The following is a 26,782-nucleotide window of genomic DNA, read 5'->3' as shown; positions in this document are numbered from 1 at the left end:
GGATGTGCAGGGCTGCTGAGCAGCTGCACACAACCCAAACCCTGCCTCTGAGCTGCTGCCTGTGCAGGTGACACAGAGCAGGGACCAAACTGCCCCAGACCCTGCAGTTGCCCCTCAGATGGGAAACCCCATTGGAAGGGGAAGAGCACAAAGGTCTCCTCCTGGCAAAAGGCAACTTGAGCCCCTTTCCTCTTGTCTTGGCATTTGTTCCTTGGGAGCAGAGCCTGACCCCCAGCTGGCTGCAGCCTCCTGTCAGGGAGTGTCAGAGAGGGCTCCTGGCTGCCCTCAGCCTCTTCTCCAGGCTCAACACCCCCATTCCCTCAGCCCCTCCCCAGCCCCTTGTGCTCCAGCCCCTTCCCCAGCTCTGTGCCCAGCTCTGGCCACGCTGCAGCCCCTCAGTGTCCCTGTGGCAGTGAGTGAGGGGCCCAGCACTGACACAGCCCTGGAGCTGCAGCCCCTCAGTGTCCCTGTGGCAGTGAGTGAGGGGCCCAGCACTGACACAGCCCTGGAGGTGAACATCCAGCTGCAGGAATGGGAATGCCAGGCAGGCTGCTGTTGGGATGTTGAACTGATTTTAGCTGCTGCTTGTTCTCAGTTCCCACTGGAGGTATCTCTGGTGCTCCCTGCCTGTGCTGCCTGGGAGGACCTGCAGGTGTGCTGGGTGTAAGCAGAGGCTGGGGAGGATGGGACATGGTGGGGGTGCCACCTCTTTGGGAACAGGCAAACCCAAGAGGGGACAAATTGCTCCCCAGGGTGCTGATGACAGCATTCCCTTTGAACCCCATGTCTCAAAGCCACACTGTTGCTGGAGATAATTAACTGTCACAGCCAACAGCCTCGATGACACACAGTCCCCTCAGAGGCTGGCATCTGTTTAACCAGCTGAAATAAGAGCACTTGGGAGGCAGTGACATCCCTCCATGTCATCTTCACTGCACAGCTCTGCCATCAGAGCTCCTTGCACTGCCCAGCTCCAAGGCTGTGCCCACTGGAGTGGAAGCAGATCTGAAATGACACAGCAGCTCTCATCTGCAGCCTGCCTTGCCCAGGGCTGCAGGGGTTAAAACCAGCTGAAGAGAGGTTAGGAGGGGTTTGAGTACATGAGTAACCCTCTAGCATTTACACTCCTGAGCTGAGCAGCTCCATTACTGCCTGTAGCTCCTCTCTTAACTGCTTTGTTTTGGAGCAGATTGCAGGATTCTGAGTCACTCAGTTTAGGGGCTCTGGGAAGTGAAGCCCAACTCCACTCACTGCTGAGAGCAAACTGCACAAGGGCTGCCCTTTCCCAAACACAGGGAGAGGAGCCCATTGAGCTGAGGCTGTGCAAGCCCTGAGCTCCCTAAGGCCCACACACTGAAAGGAGGGAGTTAAACACACAGAACCCCAGAATGCTGAGGGCTGGAAGGGACCTGGGAAGCTCATCCAGTGCAACCCCCCTGCCAGAGCAGCAGCACCAGAGCAGGGCACACAGGCACTCAGCCAGCTGGGCAAGTCTCCTCCTTTGCTGTTGCCAACAGCATGTGGGAGCAGCACAGTGGATGCCAGAGCCACTGCATGGAGAAGGGACTGTTGTCCAAGTTAACCAGAAGAGACCCAGGGCAGCAGCCTACGTGCTGCACATGGACAGAGACCCTCCCTGGGCACTGCTGCCACAGCAGCCTCCTGCCAGGACTGTGCTGCCCATGCCAAAGGCTCTGCTGGCTGAATGGAGACGTGGAGCTGAGGCTGCAAGCAGTGGCAAAAGCTGGATGCCTGTGGCAAAGCTTGCACAGGCACACATTCATGTCTGTTGAGGTTAATGGCAGGAGAATGCCAGAAGCCCAGCATGGTGGGGTGGGAAGGGCCCTGCAGAGCTGCTGCAGCCCCAGCCCCTGCTCCAGCAGCTGCCCCTGGCTCAGGGGGCACAGCAACGTGTCCAGCTGGGGTTGGAAACCTCCTGAGCAGGAGCCTCCACACCCTCCCTGGGCAGCCTGGGCCAGGGCTCCCTCACCTCAGCACCAAAGGACTTGCTCCTCCTGGGCCAGGGGAACTGTTTGTGTTGCAGCCTGTGCCCGTTCCCCCTTGTCCTGTCCCTGGGCACCACAGAGCAAAGCCCATCCCCATCCTCCTGACACCCACCCTTGAGGCATTTCTCAGCATGGCTGAGGTGCCCCTGAGCTCAGGCTTCTCTTCCCCAGGCTCAACAGCCCCAGGGCTGCAGCCTTTCCTCCTCACACACATGTTCCAGCCCCTCAGCATCTTGCTGTCCCTGCCCTGGCCTCTCTCCAGCAGTTCCCTGTCTCTCTGGAGCTGGGGAGCCCAGAATTGGACACAGCACCCCAGATGAGGCCTCAGCAGGGCAGAGCAGAGGGGCAGCACAACCTCCCTGGCCCTGCTGCCCACACTTGCTGCCCCCAGGCTGCCACTGGCTCTTGCCCACAAGGGCACGTTGCTGGCTCACTGTCCCCCTAAAGAAAGCCAGAAGGTGTTTGCTGCTGCTCCTCAGGCACTTCCAGGTGTGTTGTGGCCACAAGTGGAAGAGACAAGTAAGGCAGCTGAGAGGGTAAGAGGATCATCTGACATTTTCTGAGCCAAACCCATTGAAGCAAGGCCTTGGGCATCTGCTGCTGGATTTGGACAATGCCTGTGCTGTTCCTGGCCAGTCCTGCCTCAGTGGGAGTCACATGCACTACACTGCAGGCTGTAGCTGCATGAATCACATCTTGCTGCTGCTCCTGATATTAAAGCTCACCTCACACCCAGCCAGATGAGATTCTGGCTCCCCTCCCCTAAACCCCACCAGCCACTTCTGATGCCTGCTTCTTGCAGGCTGCTCCCAGCCAGAGTGCTGCTCCCCAGCCCATCATGGGCTTATCTTCCTGCATGAACTCTGCTGGATGCCCTGGGAAATGGGTCCCTGCTAAGAAAGGATCATGCCAGATCCTGCCAGCAGGGATGCTGCCTTGGGGTGCATCAGGGGGGTTTGTGCCCTGCACTGAAGCAGAGCTGTACAGGGCTTGTATATCAAGATCAACTTGACAAGCTGATATTAATACTAATGAGAGGCAGGAGGGATGAACAAAGGCAGGTTGGAGTTTAGCTGTCCCAGTTAGACTTGCACTGCTCCAAGGCGTGACTGCATCCAGAGTCATTTTTAGCATCAAATGCAGATGAGCAGAGTCACTGAATAGCAACTGTATAACAGAGGTGCTTCAGGACATGAAGTGTCTCCAGGAGAAGCTGCTGTGGGGCCACTCAAGGGTGCCAGTTTGGTCAGCAACACACCCTGGAGCTGCTGCTGGAGTGAGGGGACCCTGTGCTGCAGGCTGAGCTGGTGACCAGAGCCCTGCCTGGGGGAGAGAGGGAGAAAGCAACACCAACAGCCTCCTCAGACAGGAGCAGCCCCTGGGAAAGCAGATGTGGGCTCATCTGTGTGCCCTGGGATGTGAACACTGAACTCTGTGAGGGGATGCTGAAGTGTGTCTGGGTCAGACCAATGACCCACCCAGCTTCTCTGGTGTCCAAGGGCAGGTGTTGAGAGCATGAATCCTGCCTCCAATCCTGCCCAGGGGTGATGGAGAGGCAGAGGAAAGGGGGATACCTTTCCAGTCATTACTCCTCTGGGACATCCCTTGCAGAAACGTGTCCAGGTGCATTCTGAAGGAATGTTAAACCTTGCAGCCACATCTGCAGCAGGGCACTTCCCAGCTCAGACACCCTCTGCCTGGGAGGAGCTTCCCCTGCCTGGCTTTCAAACTGCCTGGCACAACTCAGCTTTGCTAATCAATGGCTGGGAACAGTTGTGCTCTCTCCTCCCTATGCCCCTTGATTCCCTGGCAGTGTAAGGGCAAGGGGGAATGGGCATCAGCTGGAGCACAAAGTTCCACTTAAACACCAGGAGCAAGTCCTTTGGTGCTGAGGTGAGGGAGCCTGGCCCAGGCTGCCCAGGGAGGGTGTGGAGGCTCCTTCTCAGGAGGTTTCCAACCCCAGCTGGACACGTTCCTGTGCCCCCTGAGCCAGGGGAAGCTGCTGGAGCAGGGGCTGGGGCTGCAGCAGCTCTGCAGGGCCCTTCCCACCCCACCATGCTGGGATCCTGGGACATCTCTGTAAGCCTCCACACATCCCCTGTGAGCACCTCTGCTCTGCTCCCAAGACATTCCTGCACAGAAGCTCTCCAGAGCCTTTCATCACATCAGGAAGGGGTTTATCTCACCTCCTGGATCCTATCTGAGATGTGGAGAGAGACAAAACTACCATGTTCTATTCTAACAGGCTGCTTTATGATCACTCAATAGGATGCTACTTGCAGAAGCAGCCAGTTGAACACAAGCCTCCCTGGAGCTGCTGCAGGGGCTGCTCTGCTGACCCTGGCTTGCTGGCACTGCTGTCATCCCTTTCAGCACTGTCCCCATCTGGGCAATGCCACTGTTCATACACAGCCTCTGTGATTAAAGCCATTGTGTGGTGCTGAGCCACCAACCACAGGGCAGCCTTGCCTTGGTTTGATGAGCAGAGGGATTTTGCTGGGGGCTGCCTGGAATGTCCCAGCAGCACTGTGTAGATCTGAGCCATGGGATGATGCAGGGCTCAGGCTGCTCAAGGCTTCCCTGCACACAGGTGCCCTCTGCAGCCAGGGCACAGGCAGGAGCACAACAGGCTGCAGCTGAGGCACAGGCTCAACAGCTTACTTAGGTGTCATAGAATCATGTTGGTTGGCAAAGCCCTGAAGCTGCTGCAGCCCCAGCCCTGCCCTCACCCTGCCCAGCCCAGCACTGACCCTCAGCACCTCAGCTCCAGGGCTTTGGGATCCCTCCAGGGCTGGGCACTCCCCCAGCTCCCTGGGCAGCCTGGCACAGGGGCTCACACCCCTCTCAGGGAAACAGTTCTGCCTCAGCTCCAGCCTCAACCTCCCCTGGGGCAACCTGAGGCTGTTTCCCCTTGTCCTGTCATTCATTACTAGAGAAAAGAGACCAACTACCCACCTTACTACAGCCCCTTTCCCACAGCTGCAGACAGGAACCACACCTCCCCTCAGTCTGCTCTTCTCCAGGCTAAATAACCCCTTAAGACTTGTTCTCTGGTCTCTTCCTCAGTGGTAACCACCTCTAGGACCTGGCACAGGCACTGCCCTGCTCCTGCTGCCCCCCCAGTGCTGATCCCAGCCAGGCTGCCCTTGGCCTCTTGCCCCCCTGGGCACACTGCTGCCTCCTGTAACCCCCCCAGGCCCTTTCCCTGCAGCAGTTGCCAGCCCCTCTGCCCCAGCCTGGAGCATTGGAAGCTTCTGCTTTCTCCTGATGAGCAGCTCTGAAGGACAGTAGCTGGAGCAGGGATGAGATGAGGTGGGACTCTGCACCCTGGAAGGGAGCAGGATCTATGCCTAAACCTTTATGCAACAGCATCAGTGGGTTTGATGGGGGCTTCTTTGCTCCAGGACTGCTGTTATAAAGCTGCTGACAGGGGAGGTGATGGCTTCCTGGCTAAAAATAAGGCACAAGGAGTTTGGGATAAGGAAGGGCTTGTTTTGGGAAGGAGCTCTGGTCAGAGCACAGGGCAGAGACCTCACAGGCTGGGTGGCCACAGCCCCTGCAGCTCCCTGAGCTAATCACTCACAATGACTCCAACCCTGGCAAGAAATCAGCTGTGCCCACAGATGAAACTAGTGCTGGGGGCTTTTGCTCAGCCACTGGCCAGGGAGGCTCAGCAGGGTGTGCAGGGAGGCTCAGGACAGGTATCTGCACACTTGTGGCAGCAGGGAGGGAGCACTAACATCAGCATTTCTAACTGGAAAGAAGAAAGCAGCTGCAGTGTTCCTGTAGTGCTGGGGGTCTGCCTGCAGCAGGGAGAGCACTGCTGAGGGATTTAGATCTAATGGCACAAAGGCAAGCATTAGTTAATGAGATCTGTGCCTTCACACCAGGCAGAGGGAGGATGCCCACAGCAATTCTGAGGAGTGGGGTGGGTGTGTTGGGAGCTGACTTCAATCAGGGGCCTCATTTATCCACTCCCCATGGCAGGGAAGGTGTGTAGCTGGTGATGGAGGGGGAGTCATGGTTCTGGATCTTCTCATCTGCCCATTTTCCTGACCCACCAGCATGCTGTGGGGGTATCTGCATTCAAATCCCATCCAAGCAGCCCTGGCAACAAACCACAGGTACCAAACCCAGCCAAGACTCTGCCACAGACAGATGTGGCTCCCAGCTAAGCCACAGCAAAGCCTGGCAATGCACACTGAGAAAGGTCTTGGTTAGCCCAGGCAGGGGTGGATCTCTTGGGTGTGTGAAAGCTGTGCCCTGCACATGGCCATCCTGCTCCTCCTTAGTGCCTGCCAGGCTGGGGCTCCTCTGAGAACAGCTTTGCTTGTGGCACTGCAGAGTTGTGGTGTCAAGCCAGGCTGGGGACACATAAGGGCAAACTCTTGGTGCTTCTCATCTCTTCACAGCACCTTCAGAAGTGTTCTTAGGAGGAGATTTGTTTGCTGTGTATCACAACAGCTCCCAGGAGGGAAGGCTGCCACCTGGGCTGGAGACATGTCCTCTGAGCACCCGCTTTCCTCTCTCCCCCTCTCCTGGGCATGAGCAACTTCAGAGAGGTCTGTAAGACTGGTGTCCTGTCACCACACCACCAGCCCTGGAAGGTGAAGCTCCTGCAGCCCATCAGCCAGCTGCCTGGGGTGCTGCCAGGTCTCTGCAGGCACAGACTGATCCCTGTGGTCAGCTGATGATGCAGCAGGGCCAGGGCTGTGCCAGCATCAGCCTGGGGTACTCTGTAGAGGACAGCCCAAGCACAGAGCTGCTGTGGCCTGACACACCAGCCCCATGGACATCACCTCCACGAGGGCTGGGGACAGCTACTGCCTCTGCACTTGGGCTTGTGCAGAGGTGGCCCAAGGACCTGTCCCTGCCAGAAGCAGCCACTGCTGTGTGCCCATGGATCTGCCAGTGGCCATGGCTCTTGGGAGCCATATGTGAGCCCAGGTGCTGCTGTGGCCAAGGGGGTGGATCAGGAGCCTCTGCTGGCTTGGTGGGAGATGTCTGAATCCACTCAGGAGCAAACCACTTCCAGGGGGAGGATGGAACTGGCCCAGAGCAGCACTAGGTCTGGAAAACATCAGGAATTCTTCCAGGCAAGATGGACTTTATTGGCAATAAATGCCTTTGCTGAGCTCCCTCTTGGCTGCAGAGGGGAGAAGAGCATCTCGAGCAGATGCCTGCTTAGCACAAGCATTGCCTGTGCCCAGCCCACACTTCTGCCTGCTCTGCTGCTGGAGCACACAGGATCCCCCAGTGCTGGGGCTGGCAGGGCCCTGCAGAGCTGCTGCAGCCCCAGCCCCTGCTCCAGCAGCTTCCCCTGGCTCAGGGGGCACAGGAACGTGTCCAGCTGGGGTTGGAAACCTCCTGAGAAGGAGCCTCCACACCCTCCCTGGGCAGCCTGGGCCAGGGCTCCCTCACCTCAGCACCAAAGGACTTGCTCCTCCTGGGCCAGGGGAACTTTTCATGCTCCAGCCTGTGCCCATCACCCCTTGTGCTGTCACCTCCTACAAATACAAGGGCTGAGAGGGGAAGCCTGAGGTGGCCCTTGGCACTCAGTTTAGGTTCCCTAAATCACACTCAGGAGCTTCAACCACGAGACCCTTCCACACTGAGTTTTAGAACCCTTAAGCAATATGATTCCATGTTTGTACTGGGGGTTTTGCCCATGTAGGGGCAGATGCTGCAAGGCTGGTGGGAATGAATGCCATCCCCAGAGGAAGAGCAGCCTACAAGGGCTGTTGCCATCGATGACTGGACCCTACCTGCACCCCAGACTCTGAAGGGGCATCAAGAAATGCCTCTTTTCCTCCCCCTCATGCTGAACAAAGAAGGCTGAACATGGGTGTTGTCATGTACCTTTTTCTGCCCCATGCAATACAATTCCCTGCATTCCCACATGGCTTTTGGTGAGTTCTGCAGATCAATGGCTCTGCATTCCAGCACAGGCTAAGCAGGACCTGCTCACTGGGCAGCACTGCACCAGCTGATGGAAGGGTCAGCCCTGTCCAATCCCTTCTCAAAATAAACAGCTTTTTGGCTCCCACTGCAAAGGGAAAACAAAAAGAACCCCCCCAGATGCCAGGAGTGGCCCCTCATGTCCATGCAGGGAAGGCTGCAGGCTGGGTCACACTATTGCACACACACAGTGCTCACGTTGGGTCTTCACCCAGTGTGACCCTGAGGGTTGGACTGATGGCATTTAAGGCACAAGTGAGGAAAAGGGAGGAGGTTGTGTGGAGAAAGGAGGCAGCCAGAGCTCCCTGGGATCATCTCCACGTGCCAGAGGGCTGCCAGGCTCAGCATGCACAGGCAGAGGGGTGGCAGCTGAAAACACAGCAGAGGGGCATAACGTGGCTCTGCTGGGATGGGAGTATGTGGCAGAAGATGGAAGGGAACATGATGGAGAGCAGCTCCAGGAGAGAGTTGATAACTATGAGCCAGCAGCATGCCCTCATGGGCAAGAAGTCAATGGCAGCCCATTAAGAGTGTGGGCAGCAGGGTGAGGGAGGTTCTGCTCCCCCTCTGCTCTGCCCTGCTGAGGCTTCAGCTGGAGTCCTGTGGCCAGTTCTGGGCTCCCCAGCTGCAGAGACACAGGGAACTGCTGCAGAGAGGCCAGGGCAGGGACAGCAAGATGCTGAGGGGCTGGAACATGTGTGTGAGGAGGAAAGGCTGCAGCCCTGGGGCTGTTGAGCCTGGGGAACAGAAGCCTGAGCTCAGGGGCACCTCAGCAATGCTGAGAAATGCCTCAAGGGTGGGTGTCAGGAGGATGGGGATGGGCTTTGCTGTGGTGCCCAGGGACAGCACAAGGGGTAGAACACAGAATCTGTGTGAGGAATGGGCTGAGTCAGGCAGAGCAGGAGCTTGGGCAGCTCCCTGGGCACTCAGAGGTCAGAGAAACCCTTTGTAAGACAAACAGGCCATGTGGGTGACCTCTGTGCATTGAGCACATTTTCTAGTTGCTACCAAGTGTTTCAAGTGTTCCCAAGTGTCCCATCACGATGGCAGATGTCTGGATGAGCACAGGGGGGCTGAGCCTTGCTGCCCTGCCTGGCTGCTCCACTGCTGCTGGGAAGCACAGGCAGGTGGGAAACCCACCCAGCCTCACCCAGCTAGGTGGGAAGAGGTTACTCTGAGCTGTATCCTCTCCTGAACCATCCCCTGTCACCTCCAGGGCTGGAACTGGCACAGGTGGGACCTGGTCAAGGCTCTGGACCACAAGATGCAGCTCTTTGTCATGGGTATGGAAAGGCTTTTATGTCCTCCTGGTGGTCTCCTGGGCAGGATGCAGCTGGTTGAGCTCCTCAACTGAAACTTGCAGCCACTTTCCCTGCATTTCCTTGTCACTTCTGTACTTGTGTCACTTGTTTATGTGTATCTGGGCAGTGGGATGCTCCTCTGGGCATTTCTTAATGCAAAGCTGCTGCTTCCAACATCAGTTTAACGTGAGCAAAGCTTCTTGCCTGGACTCAGTCACCAATGCCCAACTCTTGGCAGCTGGTGTCAGCTCCCTCTTTCTCTTTTCTCCTGCTCCTGCCCATTGCAGATTTGGCTTCACTGTTGCAGCCCCCTCCCTTGGTGCAGTCCCTCTCACACTGGGGACTGCAAGGCCATGGAGCTGCAGATGCTGAGGCTGGCTTTGGGGCTGCCTGGTGGGATGTGCTGGCTGGTACTATCCTGAAGGAGGATTTGGAAATGGTTGTGATGCTGACATCAAACCTTCCACACCCAAAGCCATCCCAAGGCATTGATTGATGTCATTAAAAGTGCTGCCAGAGCCTCAGAGCCACAGTGACTGCCCACAGGGTGTTTCATGGCCTGGGCTCACAGTTCTGGTGCAGTGAGTTTCTTTTCAATGCTGGTGCTCCCAGCAAAGCTGCTCTTCAATGTAGCCCAGCAGGGAAGGGGTTACAGTGAAGCACAGTGCAGCAGACATCCCCAGCAAGGCTTGGAGCAGCCACCCAAACCCAGGCTGACACCTTGGCCTGGCTCCATGTGCAGTTTGTGCCTGGTTTCTTTCTCCCCTGGATCTCTTCTCCTCCCTCCCAGCAGCATGGAGAAGCTGCTGCCTACAATCAAGGCTCAGAACTATTTCTCCCCTCTAATAAACTCAGCTCTAGAAGAGACTTCCCTGAGGGACCTGAGAGATGTCCAGGTACTCCAACACTTCAATGCCTTAAAGAGCCAGGAGGTGGGGAAGATGTCAGCATGAGGATTTTGGCACAAAGATGGATGTTCACTCTGCTGCACATCAGCCTCCTGCCCAAACCAAGCAGCCCTGGCCACAGCCTGTGCCCACAGAGCAGAATGAGTGTGTGCCCACCCACAGGAGCCCAGCCAGAGCTGAGGGCTTGGGCAGGGGCTGCTGGGAGTGTTCTGGTGGAGGCTGACAGAGCAGGGATGGTGGGCTTGGGTCTGAGTGTCTGAGTGTCGTGCTGCTGGTCTGGAGGCAAAGAGCAGATCTGGAGAAGGTGAAGCAATAGTTTACAGGCAGTCTCAGTGTTGTTTTCACTCTAATAGATAACCAGATGAATGAAAGGACACAGACCCAGCCCTAGCTCTGTGTGTTGCAGGGGGGGAGAGAAAGAAATGGAAACAAGATGATAATAGGGAAAGGTCAAATATGTGCCTGAAGTACATGGGCTCAGTGGGAGAGTGGCACAGGAGGCTGTCAGTGGCACAGGAGGCAGTCAGTGGCACAGGAGGCAGTCAGTGGCACAGGAGGCTGGCAGTGGCACTGGAGGCTGTCAGTGGCACAGGAGGCTGTCAGTGGCACAGGAGGCTGCCAGTCAGTGGCACAGGAGGCTGTCAGTGGCACAGGAGGCTGGCAGTGGCACTGGAGGCTGCCAGTCCGTGGCACAGGAGGCTGCCAGTGGCACAGGAGACTGGCAGTGGCACACTCAGCTGCCCTTGGGTCCCCACCTCAGCTGCTCAAGGGTGGGACTTCAAACCAAACCCAATCATCATCAGGACTCCTTGGCTGAGCTCTGGGGCCCTGCTCCTGTGGGGCTCAGCCAGACCCCTGTCCATGCTCTGCCCAACCCCACAGGCTTCTGCCTCTGCCCTGGCTGCTCTCACCACTGTGGCCATCAGCATCTCACAGATTTACTGTCTGCATGGGGGAACCTGGAGAAGGAGCTTCAGCCTGGCCCCTGATGGGCACAGTGGGCTGTGGCAGCTCTGCCTTCCTGCCAGGGGCTGTGCCACCCTGCCTCATGGGCACAGCACTGCTGCTTTGTCACCATCAGTGTCAAGTCCTGGGATTTCATGGCAAGTTTCACCATGTTTGCTACATTTTTCCCCCTCCATTTCTGCTCTCTCTTCCAGCCTCAGGCCCCTCAAGGCTGGGCATTAGATGGACTATTTGCTTAAGGAAATAAAAAAGGGCTTTCCAGCTCTCCTGCTCACAGACAAAAGGCTTCAGAGTATAAGCCAGGGGGCTTAGAAGGCAGCAGATAAAAGCAATTTTCCAATGGTTGTCTTAGTATGTATTGAAAAGTGGGGGCTTTTGAGCTAAGCTGATGGTTTGGTTTGGTTTAAGTCCCACCCTTGAGCAGCTGAGGTGGGGATGCTGCACTGCTCTCCCTCTCCCAGCACAGGGGCTGCAGGCAGGGCTGGAGCCCAGCCAGGCCAGGGGAGGATGGCAGTGCCTGCACACCTGCAGCACCCACCTACATGCTTGTTGTGGGCTGTGAGCTGGTGAACTGCACTGCCTCAGCATCCATCTGCTGAGAGGGACCAATGGAGGAATCACACCCTGTACCTAAGGGAGGGGAATGTCCAGATGGGCCACGTGGGGCAGGGAAAGGCTGGAGGCTGTGGGAATGTGGAGGAGGGAGAAAGGAAGAGAACTGTGTCCTGAGTGCTTGGAGGTGATCTGCCCAGCCTTGCTGTGCTGGTTCTGGGCTGGAGTGGCTCCCCCTGAGCTGTTCATCCCATGGCTGGTGCCAGGCAGCTCTGCCATGTGTCATAAAATCACTTTCATTTGGGTTGGCAAAGCCCTGAAGCTGCTGCAGTGCCAGCCCTGGCCTCACCCTGCCCAGCCCAGCACTGACCCACAGCCCTCAGCACCTCAGCTCCAGGGCTTTGGGATCCCTCCAGGGCTGGGCACTGCCCCAGCTCCCTGGGCAGCCTGGCACAGGGGCTCACACCCCTCTCAGGGAAACAGTTCTGCCTCAGCTCCAGCCTCAACCTCCCCTGGGGCAACTCCAGCCCATTGCCTGTTGACACTTGTTACTGGGGAGCAGAGCCTGACCCCCAGCTCCCTGCAGCCTCCTGTCAGGGAGTGTCAGAGAGGGCTCCTGTCTCCCCTCAGCCTCCTCTTCTGCAGGCTCAACACCCCCATTCCCTCAGCCCCTCCCCAGCCCCTTGTGCTCCAGCCCCTTCCCCAGCTCAGATGTGGCTCCAGCCCCTCAGTGTCCCTCTGGCTGGGGATGGGGTGGAGGCAGCAGATTCCTGTCACACCACAGAGCTGTGTGGCAGATGTTGTGCTCCATCCCAGAGCCTGGCTACACAGAACCCCCAAGTTCCTGCCATTCTTTGCCATTTCAGGGTCTCAGGCAGGAGCTGTCAGCAGCCACATCCCAGCACTGTGCTCACCCCCCAGCCTGGCACACGCTGCCATGGTGGCCTCTGACAGCTCTGCCTGCAGACACACTGCAGAGCCACAGGGCTCAGGGCAGCCATTGGCACCCTCAGGGCTCACAGTGACCAGGAGCTGGATGCCAACCAAGCTGGCATAAAGCAGGAATTACCCACCCAGAGGGACACTTGCCTTGCTGGAGGTACCTGATTCCCTGAGGAGCTCCAACCAGCAGCAGGACGTCCCAGGAGCCTCGCTGGCAGCAGCCACTTGTGTCCTGCCCTCTCTCCTAGTGATGCTGCCTGTCCTGCAGGGGCAGGTTGGCTGTGAGGGCAGAGCTGGGGGCATGTGGTATGTCAAAGTGCAGCAAGGGAGAGGGAAGCTTGGGCTCCCTACAGGAGAGGAGGAGCAGGGGCTGCAGGTTGCCAGGAGAGCCTGAACTTGGCTGGGGAGCTGCACACCAGCACTGCCATGGGAATGAGGTTGTGGTGAAAGGTGGGAGATCCCAGTGAGAGGTGAGCTGCAGGGCATGAGCACCACAGGGAGAGGCTGGGCTGGTGGCAGAGGGGGCTGCAGACAGCAGCAGGGAAAACCAAGCTGAACAGAGTAACAAAACCCAAACCCCAGCCCTTGGTGGTGGCAGCCTGCCAGCTCCAGCTGGTTTCATAAGGACATTTCAGCCTAAAAATACACCAATACTCAGCCAAAAAGAGTCGAATCCTGCACTGAGTGTGTCACCCCCAGCCCTTTGCAAGGCACACTCATTCCTGTGGGGTCTGGCAGTCAGTGATGAGAACAGATTACCCAGGCTTCAGGGCTGTGGTTCAGCAGGTTTCTTGGGGAGTGAGTGCCCTGGGCTCTGTTTAGCAGTGCTGCTGGCTGCTCCTGGTGGGAAGAGCAGAGATTGTCCCCAGAACGTGGCAGTGTCCCCTGCTGCAGGCAGCGAGAGCAGCGAGCTCTGGGGCAGGAGCTTTGCCAGCAGTGGGACAGCCCTGGTTGGGATCCTGAGTCATTAAACAGCAACTGATTTAGTCAAGATGTCCAGATGGCACTAATCCCCAGGCCAAAGACAAGAGTGTCAGGGTGCAATGGCAAGGAAAGCTGGCAGGGAGGCAGCAGGTACCGCTCCCTCTTTGTCCCTGAGCAGTGAACTACCCACAGGTCTCAGCTCCTCCTGCACGTCTGTGTTACCTCCTGGGTCTCTTCAGACAGGGTTTTTTTGGGAAGTGAAGGAGGATTAGGAGTGGGGAAGTGACAACACTGTGCCACCAGCCTTTGCCTGCAAAATCCACATCAAAAGAGGTGCTGAGCTTTCAGTGGAGCTGCTGGTGGGATTGGCTGCTTCAGAGGGAAAGGAGCAGAGCCACAGCCCTGGCTCAGCTGCTGGAGGCTTTCCTGGATGCTCTCACATTGCTGAGTGCTGCCACAAGCTCTGCTTTAAAGCCCAGCTCTGTAGCTTCTCCTCTGCCCTGTCACCAGGGACAGCATCTCCTGCTTTTCCTCCTTTAGATGTTGCATGAGCATCACTGGAGACAGTTCCCCCTTTCCCCAGTGACTTGCATGTGGCTCAGGGAAAGGGGGTTTGGCTCTAGGACTAAGCTCCTGCATGGCCTCTCCTCTGCAGAAAGGCTGTGCCCCAGGGAAGAGTGGGTCTGTGTGAGTCCTCTGTGCCAGTGCCTGAGAGGGGCCAGGCAGGGTGGGCACTACAGCCAGTGGCAATGTCTCTGATGGAGCTGGTTATGCAGAGACCTGCAGGACTCTGCTCCCCCTGCTTGGGAGGGAGTTTTCTGGTGAGGAAGCTCAGTGCTCACCTTCTCCTGGCAGTGTTTGGTGGGAGGGGAAGGTGAGCATTGCTTCACACTCACCTTTGAGATACCACCTTATGGTCTGGCTTTGGGCCAACAGAGGCAGCCCCTGGAGAGGCTGCACCCAGGTTTGGGTGAAATTGGGTATCTGTGGGGATGAAGCCTGAGGGTGAGATGCTGGAAAACATCCAGCTGGTTTCAAACACAACATCTTTGCTGCTGTGCCCTTCCTGCAGGTGACACCCATTCCTAGGCACAGGCAATGACAACAGCGATTCCTTCATTCATGAGCCTAATAACAAAGCCTGAGACCTCTACCAGGCCCAAGCCCTGACAGACTCTGACACACTGATGCTCAGCCTGGCCCTGATCTCCCTGACCTCACATTTACCAGCCACAGCCCTGCTTGAGAGGTCCCTCCCAAGCCCAACCTGTGGCACTCCAGCCCTGGCAGCAGGGAGCTGCTCCTCCCTGGAAATCCATTTGCATCTCATTTGTAGGGGCTGCTGATTCCAGACAACCAGCTCTGGCCTTTATGAGCCCTTTTGTTTTGCTCATTGTAGGGGGAACTCAATTATTCAAAGCTGGTGGGTACATCTCCTTATGGGGGGGATTTAGGCCATGAATTCAGGCAAATGTGTCTGCAGCTCTGCTCCTGATGCACTCCCCTTTCTGCTTTACTGGTGCTTGGGCTCCAAGCCACAGAGGTGTGTTGTTCAGTACACAGTGCAATGCACTGTTCCTCTTCTCATCCCAATCCATTGGATTGTTCCATTTGTGCTGGCATCCCCTCCCATTCAATGCCAGGGCAGCACAAGTGACAGGCACGAGGAAAAGCATGTTCTAATGCAAAAGCTGTGATGAGAGAATGGAATCTGTGCAGCTGATGGGAATATTAATGCAAACCCTGAGCTATCATTCTTCTTTCTTTAGTCTGAGGGAGCAGCAACAAGAGCAGCTCGTTACAACAGACCATGTCCTACCAGCCATGCATGGTGGCCACGTCCCACAGGTGCCAGGGGCACTGTCACAGAGCTGCATGGCTAGAGGAAAGGGAGGCTGGAGCTGATCCTGAAGATCCCTCTGCCTTCTAAACCCAATGTCAGGAGAGAAAGAGTGAGAGGAGCAAGCCCCAGAGTGCTGCTTTAGATTGGACCCCTGGAGTTATCCCCCTGCTCAACTGCAGAGTTGAATTCCATCTGACAGTTAGCTCAGTGTTGGGTGTTTGCAAGGATGGGAGAATTTGGAGCCTCTGTGGGCAGCCAGTTCCAATGGTGCCTCGTCAGGACTCAGTCTGGAAGCCACTCACCACATCACAGCAACATCTGGCTCTTTCCTCACCGTTCCATGAGCACAAAGCGTGTGCTGGCACGTGGGATGCAGAAGCAGGAGGGGAGGAGACACCATCATGCAAAGACAACTCTTTTGCAAGGAAAAGACATCAGAAAACAGTCTCACATGAGACAGAAAGAAGGCCCTGTGGGGTTTTATTCTGAGTGTGGTGCTGCTCTTTAATAAGACCCTGCCAGAGGAGCCCTTGAAGCGGTCGAGGCATCGGCCACTCTGGGCTCGGTTGTGGCACAGACTTAGACTTGAGATGTCAGGGCTATGGGTAGCTCTGGTAGAGCAGCACACAGTTGCACCTCCTTTTCTCAGCTGAGGTCTGTATCCTTCTCTGGAGGCATCTCTCCCCATGGAGGGAGCCAAAGCTCAGCCCTGACACCTCCGCTACGTGTGAAGACGGATGGGCTGAACGCAGCCCCAAAGCGTTTCACACCTTCACCCCACTTTCACAGCCCTGGCATCATCAACTGCTCTCTCCCTGTACTTGGAAAGAGTAGGAGAATAACTTGAGATGGATTCTGGCTTTTTTTGTGCCTGTGTACTTGCAAAGTGTCTGTGCCTACACACCTGGCAGAGCCTGAGCCTGTTGGGATCCGCACACGGGGAACTGGTGGATGCTCCGTCTGCTCCGGGCTGCCCACCAAACAGCCCCATCCCTGGCTGGGTGAGGTCAAAGCTGCCCTTGGCACTGGCCCCTGCTGACCAGGCTAGCTAGGGACTCGAGCCTAGGAAGCACAAGGCAGCCTTAAAATCTGAACAAGAGCAGGAGATTCAGGAAAGCAGCTGGAAAGCCCCGTTTTGCTGCTTTGGGAGGCAAAATGTGGGTCACAGATGTGCTTCCACAGACAGCAGCTGGCTAGAGGAGACAAAGACATCAGCAGTGGGCAGACCCTTTGATGACCAGAGGTAGATTTAGCTCCTAGGCACAGAGATGAGAAAAGGAGACAAAGTAGGAATACAAACATAAGAGATGAGGAATGTGGAACTGAACCCACCCGTGCATTTGCCTCAGGGAAAAATGCAGCAACAAAAACCAGATGAAAGCACCTGCTGCATCTTGTTCCCTGCTCTTGCTGTCCCTATGGCTCTCCTTTTTGCTGTCCAAGGCACAGGAGGCCCATTACAGAACCTCCCCTCTTCCTCAGCTGTGTTTGCCCTTTGCAAAGGGCTGTTTTCTGCCCTTTGCAGCTGTGAAACGTTGCTAAGGTCAGGCTGGCTCCAGAGCCTGAGAAAGCCAAGCTTGGCAGGGCTTGGCTTGCCCACACTGCCAGGCAGGCACACAAGGGAGAGAGAGGAGGAGGCAATGCTCTCCTGCCCATCTTTGACAGAAGAGCTGTTCCTCACTTCTACTACATGATATGAAAGGCATTTGCAGTGAAAGGAATGATGGACCAACAAGAGCCACGCTGCCAGCTCCTGCAGGCTGCTCATCAGCCTGGGACTTTGTGTGCCATGTGGGCATTCAGCAGGTGGTTTCTGGGGTGAAGGGATGTGCCTGGAGCGCTTCTGAAGGTTCCACCTACGTTGGGCCTGGTCACTTGGTGCCTTCAGGCTTTGCAACTTGTGCTTTGCACCATGGAGCAAAACATCAGCTTGAAAGAAGCCTGAAATCAGAGCAATGCTGGCCCAGCTCACTGCTCCTCGCTGCTTTTGAAAGTGGGGGACTTCAGAGCCCTCCAGATTGCCTGCAATTCCTTCTTCTGAGCCCTAATGAGAACACATTTGGCAGTTGCTGGTGCTTTCAACCCAACATCAGTGTCAATCCAGAGAAACCCTTTCCTGAGGGGTGGGAAAAAAGAGAAAATCATCTGAAATCTTTCACTCATGCAGAAGAAAATGAGCCCAAAGCACTGAGGGATTAAATGAAAAACATGCCTCTCTTCACTGGGATGCTCTGGGTGTGAGTAAGTGCCAACTGAGCTCTCTCTTGCATCACCATCTGGTGTGATGGCACCAGGGCCTGGAGAGGCAGCAGGACGTGCTGCAGTGCCCTGCCCTGCCACAGCATCCCTGCTCCTGGTGCCAGACCCACTACAGGCTCCTCAAAGTCAGCAGGTCTCTGCAAGTGAAGGGTTTGGTTATCTTCAGCTTCACCATCTGATCTAGCCCAGAGAAAACAAGTGTCCAGCCACAGTAGGATGCAGAGCACAGCCAAGGAGAGAGGCAGCACAGCCCTGCCAAGGAGGAGCTCTCATCCTCCCCTGGATGCAAAGGCTTTTGTTGCAAGGCACTGAAATTCCTTTTCCTGGGCTGCAACCACACGTTGGTATTGCTGTGGCTAGCACAGCACAGAGCCTCTTCAGTTCATGGCTACAAACTGCTTGTGGTTTCAGAGCTCTTGCTGATGAATTGCCCAGCAGCTGGCCACACTGGGAGGGCTCTGCTCATTATTTTCAACTGCTCTCTTGCATGGAAGGAGAGTCAAAATGCTTTCCTCGAGGTAATTGGCTCGAAACCAATTGAAGAATCTTCCACAAGGTTGTAATGCAATGAGGGGCTGGCATTTTATGCCATTTATACCTCCAAAGGTATGTTTGTGCCATCAGACCTTTCTTTTGTGAAGGAAAAGAACCAAACCCAACAGAAAACTGCTGGGAAGAGAAGGCTGATGTGGCTGTTACAGGCAATGAGATACAGCTTGGACGTGGACATGCACCTAGCAAATGGTTAGAAGGCAGCAAAGTGGCAGGATCATCACAGGGATGCAGTTGGATGCTGTGACACCAAGCCCACATCTGCAGGATGCCCTGTTGGTTTGCAGTCCATGCCAAGGGATGTCCCATCACCTGCCTCTGCTGCAGCTCCCTGAGTGTCCTCCCAGCTGGGATGGGAGGAGCTGCTGCAGACTGGGGACCATCACACAGAACAAAGCCATCAGCCAGGCCAGGCTGGGTTTGTGTTTTGACAGACATCCAGGAAAGCCCTGAGCAGAGATGGCACAATCTGAGCAGGCACTGAGGGCTCCCCAGGGGCACCAGCCAGCTGCTGAACTTGTTGCCAGGAGACACTGGGAGAGCCCTAAGCATGGACACATCATTCCCTTGTTGCCAGTTGGGGAAGCCTTTGTTTCCCTGGCTACCAAAAGCTCTGGGGGTGTAAGTGGGAAAATGAACCCTCTTTGCTTGCTTGTCCCTCTGGCACTTACCCACACTGCAGTGACTGCTGCCCCAGGCCAGGGGACATCTTGCCTGACTGTGTGATTGGAGTGATGGGATGATTCAGCCTCCTGGAGGCAAACAGTTTGGATGGATTATCATTAGAAATGGGTCTGAGCTCAAACTGGGGAGGCATTTGGCATTTGTTCAGAGCCACAGCAGCTGTTTATGGGTAGAAGTTCTGTCCTTACATGGGTCAAACCAAAGCCTTGGATTCAGACAATCAGCATTAAAGAAGAGACCTGGATGTCCCTGCTGCTAGAGATGCCACTGGCTGTGGTACCAGAGCAACACAAGGCCCCTGTAAAAGCAACAGCAGCCTTGGCTGTAGGAAAGCTGCCTGTCAGCACAGCATTTGCCTGTCAGAAAAGGAAACCCAAGAGCTGTCCTACTATGCAAAGCAGCTGCTCACACCCTTCTGTAACCAACCAGCCAAACACAGAACCCATCAGCCACGTCCTTGGGTTGGTTCCCTCTGCTCACTAGAGCCATGTGTGTAGAACCCTGCCTTGAGCCTTGTGGGAGCTGTTTGGGAACCTGCCCTCAGGGTCCCAGCTCTGACCCCAGGCTGGCCTGAGGGGTCACAAATATCCTGCCTGATCCTTTCTGACCCAAGAGGCATCCCACTCTGCAAGCACAACTGTGTTCACATTCACTGCTGTGAGGCCAATGACTTCTTCAGTGAGCCCCAAATGCAGCTTCTAACCACACAAAAGCAGAGCTGAGGATACTCACTACTGGGCTGAGTCGTTGAGTTGATATTCCCTGGAGCGGTTGAAGCATTCCTGGATGCCAGAGTCTGCCCAGAGCCTCATCATAGCTGAGAGCAGCTCTGGGGAGAAGGGCTCTGTGTCCTCCATCCGACTGACGACATCACACACCATCTTGGCATCAGCCTGCAGAGCAAAGAAACGAGAGGTCACCGAGATGCTCAAGGCAGAGCTGGCAGCCAGACATTTCAGCAGCAGCTCACCAAAGCAGCAGGGCTAAAGAGGCTGCCCAGGGGGAGGCTGTGGGAGCCACACTGCAGCATCCAGCAGAGAGGGCACAAGGAAGATGGAGCAAGGAAGCCATGGGAAAGATGCTGTTTGTGCAACCTGCCTCGTGAGAACAAATGTCTGTGTTTAGCAGACAAACCAGTGAGCACTGCATGTGTGTGGAGCTGTGGGAGCAGAAAGGCATCCACACATAGCCCAGTGTGGTGGGGGCTGGCAGGGCCCTGCAGAGCCCATCCAGCCCCTGCTCCAGCAGCTTCCCCTGGCTCAGGGGGCACAGCAACGTGTCCAGCTGGGGTTGGAAGCCTTGAGAAGGAGCCTCCACACCCTCCCTGGGCAGCCTGGGCCAGGGCTCCCTCACCTCAGCACCAAAGGACTTGCTCCTCCTGGGCCAGGGGAACTGTTTGTGTTGCAGCCTGTGCCCATCACCCCTTGTCCCTGGGCACTTGAGACACCAGGATGAAGTACACAGAGGAGTGTTTTCAGTGCAGGGATGCTTCTGCAGCCTGTCCCTCGCTCTCCAGGGGCCCTCTGGAGCAGAAAAACCAGCAGAAAGGCTCCAGAAAGGCATTTTATTTTCAGCTGCTGGCTTATTGCTGTTCCTGGATTCTTGTTCTTTGCTCTGAGCCCCAGCTACAGAGGCTAATTCCTGCTACCACAGACCACCTTGGCTGGTGCTCTGTGACTCAGGGGGACAGGAATGTCCTGTGGCTCTGAGGATGGCAGAGAGGGCAGGACCAGATGGCTGAGTTCAGATGGAGTCTGGGTGAGAAAGATGAGAGTCACTGGAGCAGCAGCTCTTCCTGAGGAACAGTGTTCTGACACAACTCAGGGCCAGGAAGATGTCTCAGATTTAGGATGGGAATGTCTAGACAGCTGAGTTCAGCCCCACTGCAATAGTCCAGTGGCTGATGCTTCCCTCCTTGTGAAGCAGGATGATCAGACTGAATGACCTGCCTGTGCTTGCTTGGTAGTAAGCAGAGCTCTCACCCCCCTTCCCCAGGCTCCTGAAACCCCAGGGCTGTGGGCTAACTTGCAGAGCTTTCCTTTCATTGCTTTGGAAACTGTGAACAAGACTCATATTTCTACCAGCTGAACCAAACCCAATTGCCATTGCTGTAGCTCATTGGCAAAGAGGAGCTGCTACTCCTGATGGGTGCTTACAGCAAGCTACTGAAGACAACCTCCTTGGTTTAGCACCTTGCCTCTTGTCTGCTACCTCAAACCCATCCTTACAATGCAGAGGGAAGCCTTTGCCTTCCAGGGTGTTTGGTCTAAATCAGCAAAGGCTGATCAGAATCAGCAGCTGGCACAGGGGTGTGCAGGCAGTGCCTGTGCTGTGTTGTCACTGTCCCACACTGAAACAGCCCCTCTCCCCAGGGCTGGGTGGGTCCTGGGGAGCTCATTCATAGCCTGCTGGAGCAGCTCCCTCCATCTGTCCCAGCTACCACAGGCTTTGCCCTCTTCCTCTGCCCATGCCCCTGTCAGCACCCTGCAGCCCAGCTTAGGTTTGGTTATGGTAAGAGCCCAAATGCCAGATGCTTTGTGTCCCTGGGTACTGCCTGAGCACTGAGGACAAGGTACTACAAGCTTTGTGGCAAAGCAAGCAGATTATTTCATTGTTGTGGGTACAATGAGAAAGGGCAAAACAGCAATCACAGAATGGTTTGGGCTGGCAAAGCCCCTGAAGCTGCTGCAGTCCCAGCCCTGCCCTCACCCTGCCCAGCCCAGCACTGACCCACAGCCTCAGCACCTCAGCTCCAGGGCTTTGGGATCCCTCCAGGGCTGGGCACTGCCCCAGCTCCCTGGGCAGCCTGGCACAGGGGCTCACACCCCTCTCAGGGAAACAGTTCTGCCTCAGCTCCAACCTCAACCTCCCCTGGGGCAACTCCAGCCCCTTTCCTCTTGTCTTATCATTACTAGAGAAAAGAGACCAACTACCCACCTTGCTACAGCCTTCTTTCAAGTAGCTGAAGAAAGCAACCACATTTACCCCCTCAGCCTCCTCTTCCCCAGGCTAAATAAGCCCATCTCCCTTAGCTGCTCCTCATCAGATTTGTTGTCTGACCCCTTGCCCTGTGGTAACCCCCCCAGTAACCTGACTGTGTGGGTGGGAAGGATGAGGGGTATGACATGATCAAAGCTCCTCTGCAGCCTCTGCTGAACACTCACACTGGTGAGAAGAATCCCAAAGAGCTGATGCAAGGGACTGAAGCTGCTGGACACTTCAGTACTCAGAAAAGGAGCTTCAAGTCTCCTAAACACCCATCCTGAAGAAGCCTCAGTACTGGATGGAGACACCACCCCATGAGTTGAATGAGGTGGAGTTTCATGAACAGAGAAACCCAACTTCACCTTCCAGTGCCCAGGAATCCTCCCAGTGCCCTGCCCAGGCTCTGCTCCTCCTGCAGAAACAGGGCTGGTGACTCACACCTCCCAGCAAAGACAAACCTGGAGGACTTCAGTGAATTTCAAAAGCCTGTTTTCTGCCCCAGGCTGCTCTGTGAGCAAAGTGACTATTCCTAAAGCATCAGGGCTGTTTGCCTGGAGCTGGAACTCTGCTCATTTCATGGGCTCCAGATAACACAAAGCCTGCTGCTGGCCAGTCCACACAGGGCTGCAGCCTGGTGTGATGCTGGTACTTTGTGCCTAGTGCAGAAAAAGCACCTGTGTGTCCACTCAAGGAGGAAAGAGACCTTCCAGATGCTACCTTGCCTGCTGAAGGGGGATTGTAGGTGTAAGCCACAGAACTGTTCCTCTGTTTGGGATGGCAAAGCACATCTGAAGCTCTCCAGCTGTTACCAACAAGCTGGGGGCTTCTCCTGAGCTTTGTGGATTGAACTGCAGGTTGCTTCTGCAAAGCATCAGTCATCACAGTCTCTGTGCTGGGAAACAGCTGCCTCAACTTTACCACTACTGAGACTTCTGGCAGTTCCCATGGCTTAAGCTCCAATGAGAGAGGGTTTGAGCAGAAGGCACAGACAAGCAGTGATGACAGGGCAGAACATGGCACTGCTGGTGGGCAGCAAATGAACATGAACCAGCAAGGTGCCCTCGTGGCCAAGGGGCCAGTGGCAGCCTGGGGGCACCAAGAGTGTGGGCAGCAGGGCCAGGGAGGTTGTGCTGCCCCTCTGCTCTGCCCTGCTGAGGCCTCATCTGGAGTCCTGTGGCCAGTGCTGGGCTCCCCAGCTCCAGACAGACAGGGAACTGCTGGAGAGAGGCCAGGGCAGGGCCAGCAAGGTGCTGAGGGGCTGGAACATGTGTGTGAGGAGGAAAGGCTGCAGCCCTGGGGCTGTTGAGCCTGGGGAAGAGAAGCCTGAGCTCAGGGGCACCTCAGCAATGCTGAGAAATGCCTCAAGGGTGGGTGTCAGGAGGATGGGGATGGGCTTTGCTCTGTGGTGCCCAGGGACAGCACAAGGGGTGATGGGATGAAACTGGAACACAGAAAGTTCCATTTAAACACCAGGAGCAAGTGCTTTGGTGCTGAGGTGAGGGAGCCCTGGCCCAGGCTGCCCAGGGAGGGTGTGGAGGCTCCTTCTCAGGAGGTTTCCAACCCCAGCTGGACACGTTCCTGTGCCCCCTGAGCCAGGGGAAGCTGCTGGAGCAGGGGCTGGGGCTGCAGCAGCTCTGCAGGGCCCTTCCAGCCCCCACCACTGATTGTGGGGGAGTGAGCCAAGACCAGCACCTCTGGCTGTGGTTATCAGCTCTGCCTGGGCCAGAAGTGGGGCTCAACTCAGAGCGCAGGGGATTCTTTTGGCAGATGCTCCCTGGCAGTAGCCAGAGGTGCCTTTGGGGATGGGAGAGGCTGCAGTGCAGTGCAGAGCAGGCTGACACTGGACAGGCTGGGGCAGGGCAATGGCTCCCAGCAAAGCTTACTGCTCATGCTGAATGGTAATAAAAATATTCCAGGCTCAGTTCTAATTTGCAGAGTGAACCACTGAAGTCCCAGTTTGATAGATCCAGCAAAGGCAGGTGAAGTGAGTCCTTTCAGAGGTTTCTGCTGCCCCCTGCCAAGGGTGAAGCCCCTGTGCCAGGGAGCGTGGGGCCATCCAGGGGCTGAGGCATTTGTTAGATGATTTAACAAGCAATTAAGGATCCAAGAAGAGAAGATACCCCTTTCTCTTCTCCCTCTCCAGGCTGCATCTCAAGCTGGGAATGACATTAAAATCTCCAGCCCCCCCTGGGCCCAGCAGGTAGAGTTTTAAATACTGCCTGATTGACTTTTCCCTTCCCAGCTCCCCTGGGCTGGGGCTGCTGCTGTCCCTGAGGGGAGGGGAGCTGAGCCTCCTGCCATGCTCAGCCTCTCTACTGCAGCCAGCAATCAAAGAAAGCAAAACAAACCAGCCCATCCAGCCCCCCCAACCCCTGCCTTGCAGCTCTCATCGATGGGGGTTTTGCTAATGAATACCACGGTGGTATTTGAGCTGCCTCAGGAGCTATAAATAGGCAGCACTTTGCCCCTGGGATTGCTGGAGAGAGCCACAGAATGGTGCAGGGCTGCTTCCTCTGCTGCTCCCCTGAGAGGGGTGTGAGCCCCTGTGCCAGGCTGCCCAGGGAGCTGGGGCAGTGCCCAGCCCTGGAGGGATCCCAAAGCCCTGGAGCTGAGGTGCTGAGGGCTGTGGGTCAGTGCTGGGCTGGGCAGGGTGAGGGCAGGGCTGGGACTGCAGCAGCTTCAGGGGCTTTGCCAGCCCAAAAGGATTCTGTGACCATGATTTTATGATTACTGCCTCTGCCTTTCCCCAGCTGCTGTCTCCCAGCCCCTCAGTACCAGCTGGCTGGGGGCACAAAGCTGGGCTGGTCTCCTTCAGCCTGCTCGTTACCTGGTGGGAGCATCCCAGCCCATCCCTGCAGCTCTGTGATACCACCCCACTGCCACTTCCCTGCCTGTGTTTCCCACAGGGGGATTTCCCTCACCCCTAAGCTGACTGGGCTTGGGTTGGTTGTTACTGAGAGAGGGATTTGTTCAGCTCTGCTTTGCCCTGGAATGCTGGATGTGTCCACCTTCAGTGGGGAGCCTGGAGCTGGCTGCCTTGGCTTGGGACAACAGCTGAGCTCAGGTACCCTGGGATGGCAACTGGCACATCCAGGCTTTAGCCATCAGGCTAAAAGATGGAATAACCCAGTGTTAAAGAACAAACCCCCATGGCAGTTGGGGAATGGAGAGGGCTCTGTGGGGCCAGGCCAGGGAGGGGTTTCACATGACTGGGATGTGGAGAAGAAGCTGGTGCAGTCAGCAGGAGGTCAGGTGCCTCCTTTGCAACCTGGCTGGTGTGCTTACCTCTGCACTACACACAGGGTATAAACCCAGTTCAGAAGGGGATCTGGGTTCCCACTAACCTGGACACAACTGCAGTTACTGAATTGCCTCCCACATGTCACTGTCACCAAGCACAAGGCTGTGCCCACTGAGCAAGCCTGTGCCTGCAACAGCCACGTAGCCCAAATCATCTGTTACCTCGCTGGAAGGGAGAAGGTCTCTCCCCAGCAGACTGATTTACTGGCAGTCAACTTTGTCTCTGCAGGCAAGTTATTTTTCATCATGCCAATGCAGACCACCTGTAATTATTTGTCCCTCAGCACCAGGCCTGATCTGTGCCCACAAAGGTACCAGCAGAGCAGCTCGTGCCTGGGCTGCTGCAGGGAAGCACTGGAGCTGGGCTCAGGTCTCTCTGGCCACTCCTGGGCAGATCCTGGCTCTGACCCTTTGAAGTTGCCTGGACACTCACTAAGGGACATTTTTATTTTTCCCCAAAAGGAATATTTTCCTGGAAGGGGAGAACTGAAGGGAAAAGCAAAGCCTTCTGTGAAGCTACGTGGTACAAATCTGTTGAGCCCCACAGGGCTGCACTGACTCACATCCACAGGAGAGCTGAGCCAGTCTGCCACGCTGTCCTGAGCTTTCCTTTTGGTGAGCTAAATCCCACTGAATACAGTTCTTGCTGTTATTTACTCTGATTAATCATACTTGTCACTCAGCCTGTCTCAAAGGTTAATGCTGGGCCACTTTCCTCTGGTGGCTCTTGGACTTGAAGCTGCATCTCAGAGCGTTTCACCACATGTGGTGGGGGAAAAGACTCACATTGCACTTTGCTGCTGGTGCAAGACAAACCCCAGGCAGGGTACCAGTTATCAGCAAGTCACCTAGTGACAAAAGCAGTGGCCATCAGCAGCTGGGGGAAATCAAAAGCATCCACAGAGGGTGTCCCTGGAGGGGAATCTTCTTGGGGGACACAGACCCTGACCTCGGGGCACAGTGCTGCTTCAGTGAGAAATGAGGTCCCACAAGCTGGGGGCAGAATCTGGCTCATAAACTGAAAGCCTTCTCCTCCTCCCAGTGCTCCTCAGGAATCTGGAGCCTGCTTCCCAGCTGCTGGGGCTGCAGCACAGCACAAGCCACTTGTTTTCATGGCATTTGCAGTGGGACTGAACTCTGGAAACAAAGCAGGGCTGGTGAGTACAGCTCTTGCAGAGACATGCAGGGCCCAGCTCCAAGTCCAGAGGAGTTGTTATAGATGCTGAATAAACAGCTACATGTGTGATTCTCCCTCTCTCCTTCTCACACATCTGTGTTTCAGAGCTGACCTCTGGATCTGTGGGAATCCACGTGGCATGAAGCAGCTGCTGTGCATCGCAGGGACAACAACCTTCTCCCTTCCTCCTCCACTCCTCATCCACCTCCACAACAACTCACTCGAGGTCTCCCACCTCTGCTTGGCATTTGGCTTCCTGAGAAACCCTGGAAGGGGTTGAGCTAGTAAGAAACTACCCAGTGGCTTTTTCAAGTCCATCCCTTTAGAGAATGCCTTGAGGGGGCACCCAGCCTACATCCCCTCTGCACCTTCCTCAGCTGGAGCTGATCTGCAAAGCTCCCAGTACACATCCCAGTGGTCTGGCA

General features: G+C 56.0%; 1 protein-coding gene across 1 annotated transcript in view; it reads right to left on the bottom strand.

The window, feature by feature from the left end:
- GNAO1 (G protein subunit alpha o1) overlaps positions 1-26,782 on the bottom strand; it is a 142,860-nt gene that overhangs the window by 21,660 nt on the left and 94,418 nt on the right. Inside the window, exon 4 of the mRNA XM_062007512.1 lies at positions 19,628-19,788. Coding sequence (XP_061863496.1) covers positions 19,628-19,788 — 161 coding nt within the window. The remainder of the gene's footprint in view (positions 1-19,627; positions 19,789-26,782) is intronic.

Source organism: Colius striatus, chromosome 14 (genome assembly GCF_028858725.1).
Source record: "Colius striatus isolate bColStr4 chromosome 14, bColStr4.1.hap1, whole genome shotgun sequence".
In the NCBI taxonomy this organism is placed as follows: Eukaryota; Metazoa; Chordata; class Aves; order Coliiformes; family Coliidae; genus Colius; species Colius striatus.
Note: the sequence above shows the minus strand (reverse complement) of the source record. Positions and strands in the feature narration are given on the sequence as shown.